Genomic DNA, 18,380 nt, shown 5'->3' with positions numbered 1-18,380 from the left:
GGAGCCGGTCCCGGGCGGACCCGCGGGCACGACGGGACGCGTAGTCCCCGGCCGCCGCCGAGCACGCCGGGAGCTGTAGTCCCCCGGGCCGCCGCGGGCACACGCACGGGCCCCGCGCGCCCTCTCCTCGCTCCCGACCCCGGCACCGAGCCCCGGCCGGGCAGCAGGAAGGCCTCGGGCCGCCCGCGGCCTCCCCGGGCCCGACCGCCCGCCCCGCTCCTCGGCAGACGGCCCCGCGCAGGGCAGCGGCACCGGCGGCCTCGCCCGGGCCCAGCCACCCACCGCCCCCGCCCCGACGGCACAAAGCGGCCAGAAAGAACGACCTGGCGCCTGCGGGAGATCTCGTCCTTTATTTTCCAAAGCGGTTCTCCACGAGGCATCGGCAGAAGAAGAAACGGCTCGGGCTTTGGGGCAGTACATCCAGCAAAACAAGGGGGGAAAAATAATCAAAAAACAAATAAGAGAAGTTTGGAACAGAAAGAACTAAACACTGTCAGTTCTTAAGCAGGTATGAGCTGACAAAACTAGGGGTTAAGCTTGTGAACATAGAGGCCTGAAAGGATATAAAGAGCCAAGTATTTCTACTGAATTGTCACAAACAACTGTGAAAGTTGTGAAGCCAACGTAGCTTCACTAAAGGCAAATTGTGCCTGACAAATTTGGTGGCCTTCTACATCGGGGTTACAGCGCTGGTGGGTAAGGGAAGAGCAACCGACGTCATCTACCTGGACTTGTACAAAGCTTTTGACACTGTCCCGCATGACATCCTTGTCTCTAAATTGGAGACATGGATTTGACGGATGGAGCACTCGGTGGATCAGGAATTGGCTGGATGGTCGCACTCAAAGAGTTGCAGTCAGTGGCTCGATGTCCAAGTGGAGAGCAGTGATGAGTGACGTTCCTCAGGGGTTGGTGTTGGGACTGGCGCTGTTTAACATCTTTGTTGGTGACATGGACAGTGGGATCGAGGCACCCTCAGCCAGTTTGCCAACAACACCGAGCTGTGTGGTGCGGTCACAAGCTGGAGGGAAGGGATGTGCCATCCAGAGGGACCTGGACAGGCTGGAGAGGTGGGACTGTACAAACCTCATGGAGTTCAACAAGGCCAAGTGCAAGGTCCTGCACAGGGGTCGGGGCAATCCCAAGCACAAACACAGGCTGGGCGAGGAGTGGATGGAGAGCAGCCCTGCGGAGAAGGACTTGGGGGTATTGCTGGATGGAAAACTGCCTATGAGCCAGCAATGTGCGCTCGCAGCCCAGAAAGCCAGCCGTGTCCTGGGCTGCATCAAGAGAAGTGTGGCCAGCAGGTCGAGGGAGGGGATTCTCCCCCTCTACTCCACTCTCGGGAGACCCCACCTGGAGTCCTGTGTCCAGCTCTGGGGACCCCACAATAGGACAGGGACCCCCTTGAGCAGGTCCAGAGGAGGCCACAAAGATGATCGAGGGGCTGGAGCACCTCCCTTATGAGGACAGCTTGAGAGGGTTGGGGTGTTCAGCCTAGAGGAGAAAAGGCTCCGGGGAGACCTTATAGTGGCCTTCCAGTACTTAAAGGGGGCTACAGGAAATATGGGAAGGGACTCTTTATCAGGGGGTGTAGTGATAGAACAAGGGGTAAAGGTTTTAAACTGAAAGAGGGGAGATTTAGATTAGACATAGGAAATAAATGCTCTACTGTGAGGGTGATGAGGCACTGACACAGGTTGCCCAGAGAAGCTGTAGCTGCCCCCTCCCTGGCAGTGTTTAAGGCCAGGTTGGACGGGGCTTTGCGCAACCTGGGCTAGTGGAAGATGTCCCTGCCCATGGCAGGGGGTTGGAACTAGATGAGATCTTTAAGGTCCCCTCCAACCCAAACCATTCTTTTAACTCCCGTTTGCTCCCTGCTTAGGTCTGTTATTCTTAGAATGACTGACCAAATTATGAGGGTGGTTACCAGTGCTGAAATGTTTTGGATTTCAGAAAATAAAGTTTCTAACAAAGTTAGTCATCCATGTTCACAGGGAAATAAGAAACAGCATGAGCAATACTAGAAAAAAAGAGGGTACATAGCCATAAAACCTTTAAAGGTAGAACATAACACTTTTATTAGCAAAGAAGCTGGCTGTAGAAAGAAAATAAATACAAGGGGGGTTTTTTTGTTTGTTTTTTTTTTCCTATTTTCCCCTAACTACAATGAAAACATGCTAGCAAAATCCTTGCCCTTGAAGGCTAAGGTCCGCTTCCTCAGGAAGGCTGAAGACACCAGGCTTTGTGCATTATGACGCAATTGAGCAATGAGATGAAAGTTTGAGGAATAGTCCATGGCTCTAAGCACCCTTGAGAAGAACAGTAAAAGGACCCAGGCAGATGAGGATGAATTGACTGGTCTCATGAGTCACAAAATTCCTTCCTACAGTGCACTGCCAGGTAGGATTATATTTCCTGTCAAACTCCTGCAGAACAGACCACTAGGAATTTGGTATTACTATTCAAGTGTTGTCTTTGGAGAGTGGAGGAAAGGACTTAAAACAGAAGGAATTGTGAAAGAGAAGGGGAAGAACCAAAAAAGTGCATATAAGGGGTACAGAAAGGAACATAAGGACACCGGTCTGCAGAAGAAGTCTGACTGGACTATGCAGTGACCACAGAACTTGATTCTCTAAAACTACTTACCCACCAATATTTTTGCTTGACTTTTGAAGCACATATAGCATTCAGTAGGAAGACATTATGAGTGAACACTTATCCTCTTTGTATGAGCTGCAATATTATGCTCAACATTGCATTCCTCCGGAGACTGAATGGCACACGCTACAGCATCTTGCTGCATCTCTTCAGACATGTCTGTATCCCTTGTCACAGCCATCTGATCACCCGTGGTTACCTGTAATAAAAAAAGAAGAGCATTCAAAGCTGGAAGAGCAGCTGCCTGCCAGGGTCCCCCACCGAGCAGCCACACCGGTATCCTCGCTCACAGCCCGTCTCCAGGGCCCGCGCTGTGCCCACACCCGCGGCTGGGCAGCCTCGGGGCCGGCGGGGCCGGAGGCACAGGCACAGCCCGTGCTCAGAGCCACAGCAGCGGGGCCTTACAAGCCCGGCCCCGGCCCGCTCCCGCTCTCCAGCCCCTCCATCCCGGAGCGACACAAGCACCGCCGCGCCGGAGCGCCTGCACACCCCGTCACCGCCCAGCCCCGCTCCGGCTCGGCAGCCGCCCGCCGCAGGCCGGCAGCCGCGGGAGAGGCGCGGCCGCTCCAGCGCCCGGCCCCGACGGCCTTTCCCTGCCGAGCGGAGGCGAACGAGACCCGGCGCCCCCCGCCAAGGGCCCAGAGCCCTGCGGGGATGGCTCCGGCCTGCGGCTCCCGGGGGCGCGGGAAAGGCGGAGGCGGCCGCCGCGGAAGGGCCCTGGCACGGGGGAGCCGCCGGGACACGCACTAGAATTCCCGGTCCTTGGGTGGGAGCCGGCCCCTCTCTGGACCCGCACTGTCCCAAGGCGGCCTCACGGGGCCCCGCCCGGCCTTCACAAACCTCCCCTCACGCACCGGCGACGTCCCCCCCCCGTTCCGCAGGACCAGGCCTGTGTGGAACGGAGCGGAGGGGCCGTGACCGGGCGGACCGCAGCCCGCTCCGCCGCCGTCTCGGTTTAACCGACCCGCGCGCGCCGCGGCCGCCTCCGAGTGCCACCAGCCCCGCCCCCTGCGCACCGGCCGCCAGCCATTGGTCACCGCCACCACTCCCCCGAGCGCTCATTGGCCAGGACCACGCTCCTCCCGGCGGTGCGTGCCTCTTCAGACCAGCATGCCCCGCGCCTGCATCCGTTCCCATAGCGACGGGAACGCGCCGCGGCAGAGCCGCGCCCGCAGCGCCCCCTGCTGCCGTCCCCCGCGCAACGGCCCCGCCGCGGCGGCTGCCCCCGGTAAGCGGGACACCGAGTGAGACCGGCTACAGCCTGAACGCTTCCTACAACTGTTGTAGTACTGAGCAGGCTGCAAGCGAATAGGAAGGAGACTTGGCTAAACGCCCCCCGGTGCTCTCTGGCCAAGCTTTGATTGAACCCAGAGATGCAGCTTCTGAGCTGGTTCTCAGTAAGGAAGCTGCTACCGCAGGGACTTTGGTTACTGAAAACACACGCAGGACCCTGAGCTCGTCTTCAAGGCTCCACCCATCTACCAGTGCATCCTTACCTACATCCAGGCACTGGGCGTTAGCCACTGGACAAACAAAGCCTTTGAGCCAGGCCAAGGGCTTGCTCTAACTCCTCCATGTCCCTGACAGAGCACAGTCCTCTCTAACCGCAGGGCTCCTCGTTACTGACATAACTTGTGCGTTTAGCTCAGCATTTGGATATTCTCAGTGGGAGAAGAGATTCCTTTGAAAGGTGGTTGTTCACAGGGAAATGAGGAGCACAAGCCATGTTAGGGAAAAAGAGAAAACAGCCGTAAAACTCTTAAAGACAGAACACACATAACATTTTTATAGCAAGCTGACCCTGGAAATAAAATAAATACAAGGTGCTTTTTTTTTTTCTTTCCCCTAAACACAAAAACCACATTAACCACTCCAGAAAAATCCCTATTACCCCTGAAGACCAAGGTCTGCTTCCTCAGGAAGGCTGAAGGCACTAAGCTGCTCCCGTTAGTGTGCAGTCCTGTAAGCACAAGCAACTCTGAACAACGATCCACAGCTCTATCCAGCTTTAAACAGAATATTTACTCCATGCATGAGGAAGAAGATGAAGTACATGATCTCATGAGACACACAGCTGCCAGATTTCCTTCCTACAGATTTTTTTGACATTAATTGTGTCTCTTCTTAACAAGTATCACTTTTTGAAAAGGCAATTAAGCAGCAGCATATGCTTTTAACTATAAGGACTGTGTTACCTCTTATACTTCACCTGCTGCTTACACACACACAAAGAAAAAAAGCCCACAGCGTTTCCTAGCTGAGCACAAATAAGCCCAGGGACTGCAATTCCTCCCAGAAGTCATACCCTGTTCTCAATCTATACTGCTGAAGTATCAGGTCATGTGATCATGTTCTCCCATCATACTCAGAAACCTACCACACATTTCAAAAACCAAGATACACAGCTCTACTAAAAGCAGAACATTCCAGTCAGTCATTATATACTGTCATATCCAATAGCTCTCAAATGAGGAAGCTTCCCACGAGAGCATGCAAGTATTTCTGATCAGCTATTACAACCCTGGATATATTACCTCCTCAACACAGTTCCAACTAGGAGCCTCAAGGAAAATCTGACAAACAGAACCTTAAGACTAATTTGAACACAACTAAGTCAAGGACTAGGTAAAAAAAGGCATTCCTTCTGAGGAAAGTCACAGGAGACTTCAAAGGGCTGCATTTGCTACCAGCTAATCAGTCACACTGGGAAAGGCCAGCAGACCCTCTCCTATTCTGCTAGACAATGATAGTGAAAAAACAATTAAAAATTGAATGTATGGCAAAACAAAAACTAGAAAAGGTACATGTAAAGCATGGGAAAAGGAACACAGGGACAGCAGCCCACGGGAAAACTCCAATTTATTTTGTGTCCACAGAACTTGCTCTTCTAAACAGTGTAGCAACACCACCCTGCTTGACTTCCAGTGTGGATAGTGTTCAACAAAAGGGTATTACAATGAAACATTTACCCTCTTTGTAAGGGCTGTCATTTCTCTTTCAACATTATATTTGTCTGTGGCCAAAATGGCACACTCCAGAGACTTGCTGCATCTCTTCAGACATGTCTGTATCCTTTATCACAGCCATCTGATCACTCATGATTGCTTGTATGGAGCGAAGAACAAGAGCATTCAAAGCTGCAGGAGCAGCTGCCTGCCAGGGTCCCCCGCCGAGCAGCCACACCGGTATCCTCGCTCACAGCCCGTCTCCAGGGCCCGCGCTGTGCCCACACCCGCGGCTGGGCAGCCTCGGGGCCGGCGGGGCCGGAGGCGCAGGCACAGCCCGTGCTCAGAGCCACAGCAGCGGGGCCTTACAAGCCCGGCCCCGGCCCGCTCCCGCTCTCCAGCTCCTCCAGCCCTGAGCGACACAAGCACCGCCGCGCCGGAGCGCCTGCACACCCCGTCACCGCCCAGCCCCGCTCCGGCTCGGCAGCCGCCCGCCGCAGGCCGGCAGCCGCGGGAGAGGCGCGGCCGCTCCAGCGCCCGGCCCCGACGGCCTTTCCCTACCAAAGGAGACGTCCGCTGCCCGGCCTCAGCCTTTCCGCTTCCCCGGGCCGACCCCGGCCCCCCTCGGCAGCCGCCCCGCACACCCTTCGCCCCGCGGGACCGGACGGTGGGTGGCTGCTCTTAACCACGGCGGAGGGCAGTACGGCGAGCGCTGCAGCACCAACGACGACGCTGGAGGGCAAGCGCCGTCCCGTAATGGCGACGAGTCGCCCACAGCAGCGTCCGGGACCCGGATGGAGCCGGTCCCGGGCGGACCCGCGGGCACGACGGGACGCGTAGTCCCCGGCCGCCGCCGAGCACGCCGGGAGCTGTAGTCCCCCGGGCCGCCGCGGGCACACGCACGGGCCCCGCGCGCCCTCTCCTCGCTCCCGACCCCGGCACCGAGCCCCGGCCGGGCAGCAGGAAGGCCTCGGGCCGCCCGCGGCCTCCCCGGGCCCGACCGCCCGCCCCGCTCCTCGGCAGACGGCCCCGCGCAGGGCAGCGGCACCGGCGGCCTCGCCCGGGCCCAGCCACCCACCGCCCCCGCCCCGACGGCACAAAGCGGCCAGAAAGAACGACCTGGCGCCTGCGGGAGATCTCGTCCTTTATTTTCCAAAGCGGTTCTCCACGAGGCATCGGCAGAAGAAGAAACGGCTCGGGCTTTGGGGCAGTACATCCAGCAAAACAAGGGGGGAAAAATAATCAAAAAACAAATAAGAGAAGTTTGGAACAGAAAGAACTAAACACTGTCAGTACTTACATAGCACAAGCAGTAATTGGGCAATACTGGAGATGGCTATAAAACTCTCAAAGGCAAAACTGCTCCAACAGCTCTACTAGCAAAGAAGCAGCCTTCTGAAAAAAAAAAAAATAAATACAAGGAAGACTTTTTTGGTATTTTTCCTTTTTATATCCACAATGTAAGATCATCTGCTATAGCATAATCCCTGCCATTGCCCTTGAAGATCAAGGTCTGCGTCCTCAGGAAGGCTGCAGTAACTAGTCAGAGGAGTCAGCACACAGTCCTGTAACCAGATGCAAGTTTCAGTAACAGTCCATGGTTCTAACCAGACTTGAAAAGAAGAATAGCGACTTGGCCGAGGTAGAAGTAGATGAAGTGCTTGGTCTCATGAGTCACGTAGCTGCCAAAGTTCCTTCCCACGATGCAGTGCCAAGTGGGATTGTATTTCTTGTCAAACTCCTGCAAATGCAGATCACCAGAAATTAAGAACTCTTCTAAATGAGTATTCACCTTCTGAGCAAAGCAATTAGAGGAAGAGCAGATGCTGTTAAGTACTAGCATTATCTTATTTACATCTTATTGTTCACCTGCTGCTTAGTCAGTCAAAAAAATCCACAAAAAAGCCACAATGCTTCCCATCCGAGCAGTAGTAAGTTTAAAACATTTGTTCAGAGAAAGTAGTCTTTCTCACCCCATAATTCATGCCATGATCTGAAACTATAGCCCTCAAGTAAAAGCTTCACCACTAGTTTTATACCCACAGAGATTAAGCCATAATTTAGACTTCATTGTTCATCTGCAACATGGGTGTTAAAGGGACTCAGTGGAAAATTCTCTGCCACATGCTCTGTAACACCAGTAGTGCTACCAACAAAGAATTTATGTTTTATACATTTCAAACATATCCTCTACAAATTCCCAGTAGTTGCTACAAAGAATATGTGAAAAATTTTAGACTAAACTCTCTTTTACACTGTCATGGATACTTTCTACATCTGGGGAAAAAAATGCCTTTCTGTATTATGGGCATAGCAAACCAATATTTCTCTAGTGGAAGCCATCATTCTGCTTAGTTGAATTACTTTTTAAACAGCTCTTCCACTCAGATCAGTTTAACTTCCATTGACGCTCTTTGATTTCTCCATTCTCCTGAGCTGACAAAGCAGGAAATATAATCAGAACTAGATCTTTCCTATGTTCAGTATTGTTAATCCTACATAAAGGAGGACACAGACATTGCAAACAACAGATAATCAGTGCCACCAGGATTTTTTTTGTGCTTTTTTTTTCTTTTTTGCTTATGTCACTACATAAGAAGAGGTGTGACTACAGTACACTTGCAGAAAACTACTTTTCCCTGCAATTTTGGACCCAGCTGGACAGAACTGTAAACAGATCCTTAAGATCAAGTTCAATAAAACTGAAACTAAGGACCATGTAAAACAGGCTTTCTCTCAGAGGAAAACTGTACGAGAGCTCAATAGAGCCCCTGTGTTTTGTACCAGCTCATCAGTCACAGAGACAGTCTGCTGCCACTGCTCACCTGGACAATGGGACAGCAGCAGAAAAGGCTTAAGTAGAAGGTGCTGCAAGAGAAAAGCAGAAGGACCCAGAAAAGGCCACATAAAGGGTGGGGAAAAGGAACATAAGGACACCAGCCTACAGAGAAAGTCCAACTCGATTATCTAGTGTCTCTAGAACTTGTTTCTCTAGAGCTACTTGCCTAGCAGCATTCTGCCTGCTTCATTTTTCATGTGCATAGAGCTTTCAAGAGAACATTGCAAGCAAACGTTTACCTTCTTTATGTGAGCAGCAATGTCCTTCTCGATGTTGTACTTCTCCAGGGCCTGAGTAGCACACTCCACAGCATCCTGCTGCATCTCTTCAGACATGTCTGCATTCTTGATCACTGCCTTTCGATCACTCATGATTGCCTGTATGGAGCGAAGAACAAGAGCATTCAAAGCTGCAGGAGCAGCTGCCTGCCAGGGTCCCCCGCCGAGCAGCCACACCGGTATCCTCGCTCACAGCCCGTCTCCAGGGCCCGCGCTGTGCCCACACCCGCGGCTGGGCAGCCTCGGGGCCGGCGGGGCCGGAGGCGCAGGCACAGCCCGTGCTCAGAGCCACAGCAGCGGGGCCTTACAAGCCCGGCCCCGGCCCGCTCCCGCTCTCCAGCCCCTCCAGCCCGGAGCGACACAAGCACCGCCGCGCCGGAGCGCCTGCACACCCCGTCACCGCCCAGCCCCGCTCCGGCTCGGCAGCCGCCCGCCGCAGGCCGGCAGCCGCGGGAGAGGCGCGGCCGCTCCAGCGCCCGGCCCCGACGGCCTTTCCCTGCCGAGCGGAGGCGAACGAGACCCGGCGCCCCCCGCCAAGGGCCCGGAGCCCCGCGCGGCTGCTAGGAAGGCTCTGGCCTGCGGCTCCCGGGGGCGTGGGAAAGGCGGAGGCGGCTGCTACGGAAGCGCCTGGCACGGGGGAGCTGCTGGGGCTCCCAGGCACCGGCTGCCCAGCCTCAACCTTCCCGGTGCCCACGTCAGGCCCGGCCTCCCTCGGGAGCTGCCCCACCACAGCGCTCGAGGCCCTCCCGCCGGTCCCCTCACCGTTTGGCAGGTGCCGCGGAACCAGCGCTGCGTGGAACGGGGCGGGCGGGGCACAGAGGAACGCGCACACGCAACTCGCTCCTCCGCTGCCGCGTCTGTTTAACCGACCCGCGCGCGCCGCCGTCGCCTCCGAGTTCGCCCAGCCCCACCCCCTCCGCCCTGCCAGCCAGCCATTGGTCACTACCACCACCCCCCCGAGCGCTCATTGGCCGTGATCCGACATTCTCGTAGCGTTTTACTCTTGCGTTTTATTTCAGTCCGGCATGCCTCGCGCCTGCACCCGTTCCCATAGCGACGGGTGGCAGTGGCGATGCAGGCCGCACCCCGGGCTCGCTCGGAACGAGACCTTTGGGGTAGCCCCGGATCTCCCAGAGCTTCCGCCGGGGCGAGCCCAGGGCACGGCGCGGCCGCAGCACCCTGCTCGCGGGTATGCCTGGGCTGGTTGCTCTCAGGCGGTGCGCGGCCTCTGCTCGGCCTTCCCTTTTCTTTCCTCGCGGCTGAGCCTGAACGTGGCTGGTTGCTGGTGTCTGTACAGCGGCCTGTGACTACAGCGTGAGAGGCTCTCGGTCACATCTCTGGTAGGCAAAGATCGTCTCTCCCTATAGCTGAGGCAGGCAAAAAAAGCCCACAAACCCAAAAAACCATATGTGATGCTTTGCAAGGCATTCTGCTGCAGAGAACACAGGGCAACAAATCAGAATTTTATGTTTTGCTTAATTCTGCAGATAAGGTATGAGAAAGTCATGGTAGGGTCTGATGATGGTGCTGAGAAGTCTCAACACAAGATTTTGGCAAGGGAGACCAACTCAGGGAGTGCCGTCTCTGGTCTGATTTATTAACAGTGGGATGTAATCTCTCACAAGAAGGCGTTAAGTAACTTTTTTGTATCTACAAAGCTGACAGAATTTCCGGATGATTCAAATAGTGTGATAAGCGGGGCAGCTTTTGCAAAAAAAATAGCAGAAAAGGTCCCTAATTTGTACTAATGTCCCTAAGAGGAATCAGAGGCAGCCTTTCACTCCTCTCAGTTCATCAGAACCCACAAACCAACCAACCCTCCCTCCTACTCCCCGTGAGGCTTTACTTTAGCCAGGAAACTGTAAAATTAACATCTAAAGAGATTAGAGAAAATTATTTGCAAAATTACTCGGATACACTGCGTGGGGTGTGTTGGGTTTGGGGTTTTTAGGGTTAAGTTCCCCCGCCGTCCTGTATGTTCTACCGGGGCAGGCTGAGCCGTGCACAGAAGCAGCCGGTGGTACCGGGCTGTACAGCCCCGGGATGAACGCCCCGTACGGGGCACGGGCCTCGAACCCCGCGTTTCTCGGGGCCGGGGCCGAGCACGGAGCCCGTCCGCCACGTCCCGTCCCGCCTCCCGCCCCCGCGGGGCCGGCCCCGGCCGCGCCCAACGCCGGTATTGCGGTTGGCGGAGCCTCCGAGCCCCGGCGGCGGGGGGGAGGTCGTGCCCTTGCAAGATGGCGGCGGCGGGGCTCTGCCCGTGCCGGGCGCTGCTCACCGGCCGCGGCGGGGCTCTGCGGGCGCTCTGCGGGTCCGTGCGGGGCCTCGCCGCGGGGCCGGAGACGCACTTCGGCTTCCAGACCGTGACGGAGGCGGAGAGGAGGGAGAAAAGTGAGGGCGGCGACGGGGTCTGCTGTGGAGCCGAGCGGCGCCCCGGGGGAGGGCGGGCTGGGCCCGGCTGGAACCTCCCGGGGCACATCGGCCCTGGGGGTGAAGGGGTGCCGGAGATGTGTTTAGAGCTGGGCCGTTACCGGGAGTCTCGGTGAATAGTATCGGTGTTACGGCAGCTCGGTTCTTCCCTCAGCTCCAGAAGGGTTACGGGAAGTGGCTGTATTTCTCCAAAGAGACGTTTGTCAGGCAACAGGCTCTGTAGGATTCGATCATATTTTTTGTAAGGAGTTTTCAGGTGGTGCTTTTCAGTTCCACGTGGTGACAGACCTCCACGAGGCAATAAAGGACACATTTTACTTCCACAGGAGCATTTTAAAGTATATTGTATCTCATTCTCGTGTCCTTTCTTTGCAGTTTATCAGGTCTTCGAAAGTGTTGCCAAGAAGTATGATGTAATGAATGATTCAATGACCCTAGGGATCCATCGAGTGTGGAAAGATATCCTCATGCATAAAATGAACCCTTCCCCAGGAACACTTCTTCTTGATGTTGCTGGAGGAACAGGTAAATAATTTTGCTGAGTTCCTCATAACAGTGCCTCACTGTTTTTGAAACTGTTTGAGTCTGCTCAGGTTCAGGTTGCCTAGTGGGTTTTTTTTCCTCTCAGTTCCCTGTCTTTAAAACTACTGAAGCATCTACTTGATTTTCACAGAGAAGGGTTAAGAGCTAACCTGTGTTTTGAAATCTTTTCCTCCAAGGCTCTGAAATTATAATAGTACTGCCACGATATGTTTTGGAAAACTGTTTCCATTTGTAGGAAGCCCTAGGCTCTTTGCTTTTAATGTGTTCCCTTTTTATATTTTATATATATATATACACATACACACTCTCTACTGTGTGTGTGGTGTTTATTTTTATAAATATATATATATAAAAATTAACTCCGTTTGATGTTCAAAGCCTTATGTTCCAATTTCCTGGAGTCAGGAAATGTTCCAAAACATGCATCTTTCTTTTAAAACAAATGCAGGTGACATCGCTTTTCGATTTATTAATTATGTTCGCTCTGCACGAGAACGCCAGCTCCAGCGGAAGCTTAAGAACCATCAGAATTTATCATGGCAGGAAATTTCTGAGAGTTACCAGGAAGACAAATTTAAGTTGCTAGGGGATTCCCAAGTGGTGGTCTGTGACATTAACAAAGAAATGTTAAAAGTTGGGAAGCAGAAAGCACAGCATCTCGGCTACTCTGAAGGTGAGTCATGCATTGTACCATTTCAGTAACATGCCTGATAACAAGAATTTGACATGTGATAGCCACGAGGTAATCACCACTTCAGGATTACAATATATATTATATAGCCATGGTGTATACTATTGTTGTGCGTGCATATTTGCCAACGTTGAGTTACTTTTTCAGTGAGCATGTATGTAGTATGTATGCTGTTCAGATGTACAGTGATCCTCTTGAATAACACTTGAACATTCAGAAATACATTTATGGAAGTGTCCATGAGGTCTGATACACAGCTATCCTTCAAAATCGGTCAGATAATCTAAACCTGCTGTTTATATCAGTGCAAATGAATCTGATTTTACTAAGGCAGATAATGCAAAAGAGTTCAGCCCTAGCATGATTACACTAAAGATCTTATAATAGGTATTTTAAGAATCAAGACAGCAAATAAAAAACGCAAGAACTAAAGTATATTGTGAACCTATGAAACTTTCCACCGTTAGCGTATGTACTAATAATACTCAGAGAAACTGAATTATATTAAATGTTAGTTTGCAGGTCAATGGATTAATTCACTGATATCTAGAATTTGTTGGGGACTACGCCAATCCTGATTGAAAAGCCTGATTTTAAGAAGTAAGACATAGAGAAAGAAGTCCTGCTTGTGGCTCAGCGTTTGTATGATAGTTGTTTATCCTCTCTTAATTTATGGATATTTGGCAAATATTTTAGCAATGTAAAGTATACCAGGAGGTTCCCAAACTTTGTTTGCCTGAGTACCACCATTAGGAATGCCCTGGGCAGCCTCTGTGTGTGTGTTACGAGATCTCCTGCATGTCCTTTCACTGCTGCTCCCACACCCCACTGGGACTCCTGTCACAGCTGCAGCCAGTGAACCATCTAACATGCACTGCTGGTGGGGGGGTGGGTGTGAAGATGGGGCCTTGCAAGAACAGGCCTCCAAGCAGGTACAAGTGAATTTCCTGCCTGCAAATTGTATAGGCTGAAGGACATACAGAACAGCTCAGTAGCACAAAGGGGCTGAAAGAAGCTGCTGGCCTAAGTTCTCTCAGTTGCTCTTGCTCCCTGCTGGTGGGTTACCCCAGGCCATTGCCTGCCTGCCTCTCCCTTTTCTGTAAAACAAAAACGAAGTGTGAAAGCATTGGTTCTTCCAGCTCTGGCAGATTGCTTGCATCGTGCTTATCTGAGCAGCTTTCCAGCCGGTCCAAAGCCATTTTTATGCATCAGTTTGGGAACACCTGAACTGTACCAACATTTTAAGTATAAAAGCTTTATGACAGTAGTTTAGAACCTGAAATGAAGATGCTGCCTTCCAGCTACGATAAATAAAGCATTTTCTTTAATTGGCTGCACATTTTAGGTATTTTTGTGACTTACCAAATTCTCAAAATGAATATTTACAGGTTTTAATTTTCTTCCCCTGTACATTGTAGCTGTAGAAGCCCAACTGTCTTCTTGTTGCCTGGGTTGCCTTATTCCCCACCGTGCCACAATTCTGACTTACTACTCTTTTTCACTCCCTTGTTCAGCACATACCCATTTCATATGTCTGTTTTTCATGCGATTCCTCCCTATTGTAGTAATCTCAATTTTGACCTTGCTTATCTGTTGATTGTTTGAGGTCTCAATTTTTATTTTTTTTCTTAAAATTGTAAGGGACAGAGTTTTCTTTCACTGCATTCCTATGTACGTTCACCAACAGTGGGGGCGGTGCATGCCAAAAAGAAACACGTGTTGCACAGTTGCTGATTGTACATTTTGGCCAGCAGGAGTGGAAGCCTGTGCTGCATGTGCCCCGGTTCCTCTTGCTGGACACCAACAGCCCCTTTTAGGTATCCATTTAAAAACTCGTGGCCTGTGATTTTACCACAGCGTTATTCTAAGGGGCAGTCTTCCTTTTTGCTCAAAACATTTTTTTGATGCTCACTTCTTGGGTGTTTTTTCAAACTGTCTACATTTAAATAAAAATTGCTGCTTTAATAATGTTGCGTGCTGCTTTGCATACAATACATTCTACAACTATAAATATATATATTTTTTTTGTAAAAATTAAATTTGAATGTCTCCTGGCAACAACTGTTGTTTTCTGCTGTTCTGCTCTCCTCCATGTCGCTTTCTAGCATACTGCCCTTTGAAACTGCTGATCTGTGTTGCAGAAGACTCCTGTTTTTTTCTATTAGTTTTTTTGTTTTACATTTGAGTCACCAAAAACAGTGACTTCAAGAACTATTAATTCTAAATTGAGCAGTCCTATTTTTGGTACAAACAACCTGGACACCCATGCCCCACAGATAGACATGGCTTTGATCCACTGGGGTTTTAGGAAGCAACACAGCTGCAACAGAATCACATACTGATAGTGCTGATGGAGTGTGGCTTTTCATGTTCCTCAATCTATGGAAGTTTTCTAGCAAAGTGTTTTAAGTGTTTTGACCATTGTTGGATGGCAAGACATTAATCAGTGTTTATAGTTATTTTCTGAGCAGAGATTCTTTTTTTGCAACTTTGCTACAAACAAATGGCAGCCAGTTTCTGGAAAGCCAGTTGCTTTCCACTACGATGCAAGATTTGAATGAAATCTTTTTGGCAGACTAAGGCACTGTGAACACAACATGTATATATGCAGAAAAATGTTTTGGCTGATCTGCAACATTAACTACTTTGCTTGAAAGACAGCTGTATAGTACAAGGCCTTGAAAGGTTTGTGAGTATAGACCAAGGTGTCCTTCCTCACACAAAAATGCAAAATTGAAATATTAGTTCTAAATATCACTTTATTATTAATAATAATTCCTTCTGGAATAGATAAATTCTAGTCTCTGTGGGGCAGTCTGAGTTTTATAAGGTCTGTTCAATACTGTGTCTTTGTCTTTTACTACAGGTTTGTCCTGGGTGCTTGGGAATGCTGAAGAGTTGCCCTTTGATGATGATAAGTTTGATGTTTACACAATTGCCTTTGGAATCCGAAATGTAACTCGTATTGATTTGGTAAGTTGCTGTGGTGTATCCTGACATGGGGTCTTTAGGATTCACCTGAGGTTTTTTTATTCTAGTGGAGGAAGCAAAGGAGGAATTCCTTTGGTTAAAGGATCATCTTTGTCTACTCCTGAAGCATTTAAAATAAGTGGCATGTAGTGTGCAACTTGTCTGAATGAAGAATGCAATGCCCCACCTTTGTCATAAAAAGTTAGATTTCTACTAGTTGCATGCAGTCCTTCCAGCTTGGCAGGCCACACAAATAAGGCAAAAAGGGCTGAATGCTACAGTCATTCCCCACCTTCTCCTGACTTGTGACGCTACTGGATCTACACATGCATGGTGCAGGCAGGCTGCATGTCTCAAATCTTCCTGAAGTGCCTGATCTATATCCCAGCCACAGTGGGTCCAGTGCTTCCTGCCCCATTCTGTTTGCCTGCCTGAGCCAGCGGAGCTCCCAGGGCAGAGTGGGAAGCAGCTGGCTGGTAGTAGAGTTTCCCATGAAGAATGAGTATGATTTTAATTAGGGTAAGTAGTACCCTTTGTTCTAAACAATATCTGGCTTCGAGAAGGACTAGTTGTCTTGAGGGTGAAGATAGGTTAGATCACCTGCCTAGCTGGACTAGTTGTCTGTGTTTCGGAGGAGTGTGTTATAACCTTGGCAGTGCTCCTTCTGTGGAAGGTGTAGTGTTTGGATCCAAGCCACCTTGAACTGTATGCCTTTGAACTTGTCTTAATGTGGATGGCTTTTCACGATCCTTTGCCTGCACCCTTCCGAAGCACAGGCTCTTTGCCTTCATGGATACATCAGGCTGGTAGCATAGCTCCCTGGAGACCTGGTGCAAAACATATCCAAGCCTCCAAATCTTTTGTAGAGCTCCTGTCATATATGTGTACTGTTTATATTTTATCCCTTAGGAACATGACAGTTGAAGCCAAGCAGATGTACAACCTGCAGAGGTTCTTGAATACAGCTCTGCTGTGCTTTTGTATGAAAAAACATAGTTGTAAGCAGAATTTTTTCTTGGTGGTGCTTAGGTGTTTTATTTTGGATATAGGATGGAATTTTCGAAGTAGCCAAAGATTTTATTCTTCCCTGTCCTTCCTCCCTGTTCTCACACGTTGCTCATCCAAAACCCAGTATCATTTCTTCTTTCATCCTTTGGGTGTGCCTCACAGTTGAGTAAAAGCTTTTCTTTTGACTAAAAAAAAAAATCTATTGTGCCCTCTTTTCATTTTCAGCTTCTTGTAGCTGAGTCATCTTCTCCCCTTTGGGTTTGGTCTATAATTACAAGAGCTCTGCTGGCAAACATTCATCAGCTAAGAGTAGGGAAGAAAAATAAAAACTGCAAACCTGACATCATAGTTTCAATACAAAGCCTGGAATAAATCTATTTATATAACAGCAAGCATGTTTGTGGTTTGATTTTGTTGTTCATTTGAGGTTTTTTTTGTACTTGTCGTGGGATGCTTCTCCACAAGTAAATATTGGAGATTGCCAATCAGGATTCTCTTTACTCCCCTCACTTCATCACTGAGTTGCCATCACATGGCATGGTAATAGGCAGGTGCTGTTCTACAGAAACAAATTTATCACATCTGCTTCATCTCAGGCACTTGAGGAGGCCTATCGTGTGCTGAAACCAGGAGGAAGATTTCTCTGCCTTGAATTTAGTCATGTCAGCAACCCTCTTCTTTCCAGGTAGGAACATGGTGATGCTATGCCATGTCACACGGCTCTTATTTGTACTCAGCCAGAATAAGAGGTGGAGACACTTTGAGGCCACCTCATTGTGCACTTTTAAAATCATATACAGACTCCATAGTGTGGTGGTACAGAGATCAACCTGTGTTGGAGGGGTTGGTTTTAAACTTGTTTGTATTAATCTGTATTTGCTGTCTGTCTGTGCAGACTCTATGATCTATACAGTTTCCAGGTTATCCCTGTTCTGGGTGAGGTTATTGCTGGTGACTGGAAGTCTTACCAGTATCTCGTGGAGAGCATCAGACGTTTCCCGCCTCAGGTAAGACAATTTCTCTGAATTCACTAACACACAAAACATGGTCCCAGCATAATCTTAGAGGCAGCTGGGTTATAGGCCTTCAGGTTATTATAACTATGGAACTATTATTTTTCAGGAGGAATTGAAGGCAATGATAGAAGATGCAGGCTTTTTAAAAGTGGATTATCAGAATTTAAACTCGGGCATTGTTGCCATTCACTCAGGTTTCAAACTGTGAGTCTACTATGTAGCAAACACAGGAAGTGTAATTTTACTGAGGAATATGAAAGCTGTGGAACTTTAAGAACTTGTGCAACATACACTTGCTCAGCAATCAGACCCAGAAGAGCATCAGCTACCTTTTTTCCACTGAGAAACCTGCGGAGGGAGGGCTCTTGCAGCGTTTCTTACACTTGCATTTCCCTTTAAGTGCAACATAAAGGACATGGCCAAAACTGAGCGGTGCTAACAGATGAAGCAACTGCAGTTACCAGTGCTGGATACAGAAACAGACTGACTAGTCTTCAAAGAAGATGCCTCCTTTTTTCACTAAGCTTCAAGGAGGATATCATACCAGTGCAAAGTAACTTGGATTTATTAATTTTTATTAAGCTGTCATTATCTTTGTTGTGGGCTTTAAGAGATTTTTCCCATGATTCCTTTACTGCTTTCAGGAGCAAATGGAAGGCTTGTGAAATAAAACAGCTCTGCATCAACTTTTTTCACTTACATCAATATTTTAACATTTTTAAGGTTTCCTTTCTAAGAAAGGAATTTTTTCCTGAAGGAGAATGACCACATAACTATATTGTGGGATGAGATGACATGTTTTCACCTCCATATGAAATCTTTTTGTTAGTGCCAAATGCATGATCCACATAAAAATACTGTGCATTTCCTTCTGTTCTTTGAACTGAACTGTTGAGGAACAGATGCTTCTGTAGCAGGATACAGGGATAGAGTACAAAAAAAACCTAGAGAAGGTGAATTTATATTCTAAAGTGACAGCTGTGTAAGGAACTAGTATGA

At 49.8% G+C, this 18,380-nt stretch overlaps 2 protein-coding genes across 2 annotated transcripts; one reads left to right on the top strand and one right to left on the bottom strand.

The window, feature by feature from the left end:
• Nucleotides 1-6,733: 6,733 nt before the first annotated feature.
• Nucleotides 6,734-9,620, bottom strand: LOC141951052 (dynein light chain 1, cytoplasmic-like). The gene is made up of 3 exons (XM_074886804.1): nt 9,486-9,620; nt 8,685-8,822; nt 6,734-7,347 (listed from the first exon to the last, which is right to left on the bottom strand). The coding sequence occupies exons 2-3, from the start codon at nt 8,814-8,816 to the stop codon at nt 7,210-7,212; spliced, it is 270 nt and encodes an 89-aa protein (XP_074742905.1). The 5' UTR covers nt 8,817-8,822; nt 9,486-9,620; the 3' UTR covers nt 6,734-7,209.
• Nucleotides 9,621-10,924: 1,304 nt separating this feature from the next.
• COQ5 (coenzyme Q5, methyltransferase) lies at nt 10,925-18,067 on the top strand. The gene is made up of 7 exons (XM_074886801.1): nt 10,925-11,114; nt 11,529-11,678; nt 12,145-12,369; nt 15,254-15,360; nt 16,962-17,050; nt 17,261-17,372; nt 17,488-18,067. The coding sequence occupies exons 1-7, from the start codon at nt 10,961-10,963 to the stop codon at nt 17,587-17,589; spliced, it is 939 nt and encodes a 312-aa protein (XP_074742902.1). The 5' UTR covers nt 10,925-10,960; the 3' UTR covers nt 17,590-18,067.
• Nucleotides 18,068-18,380: the final 313 nt, after the last annotated feature.

This window comes from Strix uralensis, chromosome 17, assembly GCF_047716275.1.
Source record: "Strix uralensis isolate ZFMK-TIS-50842 chromosome 17, bStrUra1, whole genome shotgun sequence".
Classification (NCBI taxonomy): domain Eukaryota; kingdom Metazoa; phylum Chordata; class Aves; order Strigiformes; family Strigidae; genus Strix; species Strix uralensis.
This window is presented reverse-complemented; position numbering and strand designations above follow the sequence as displayed.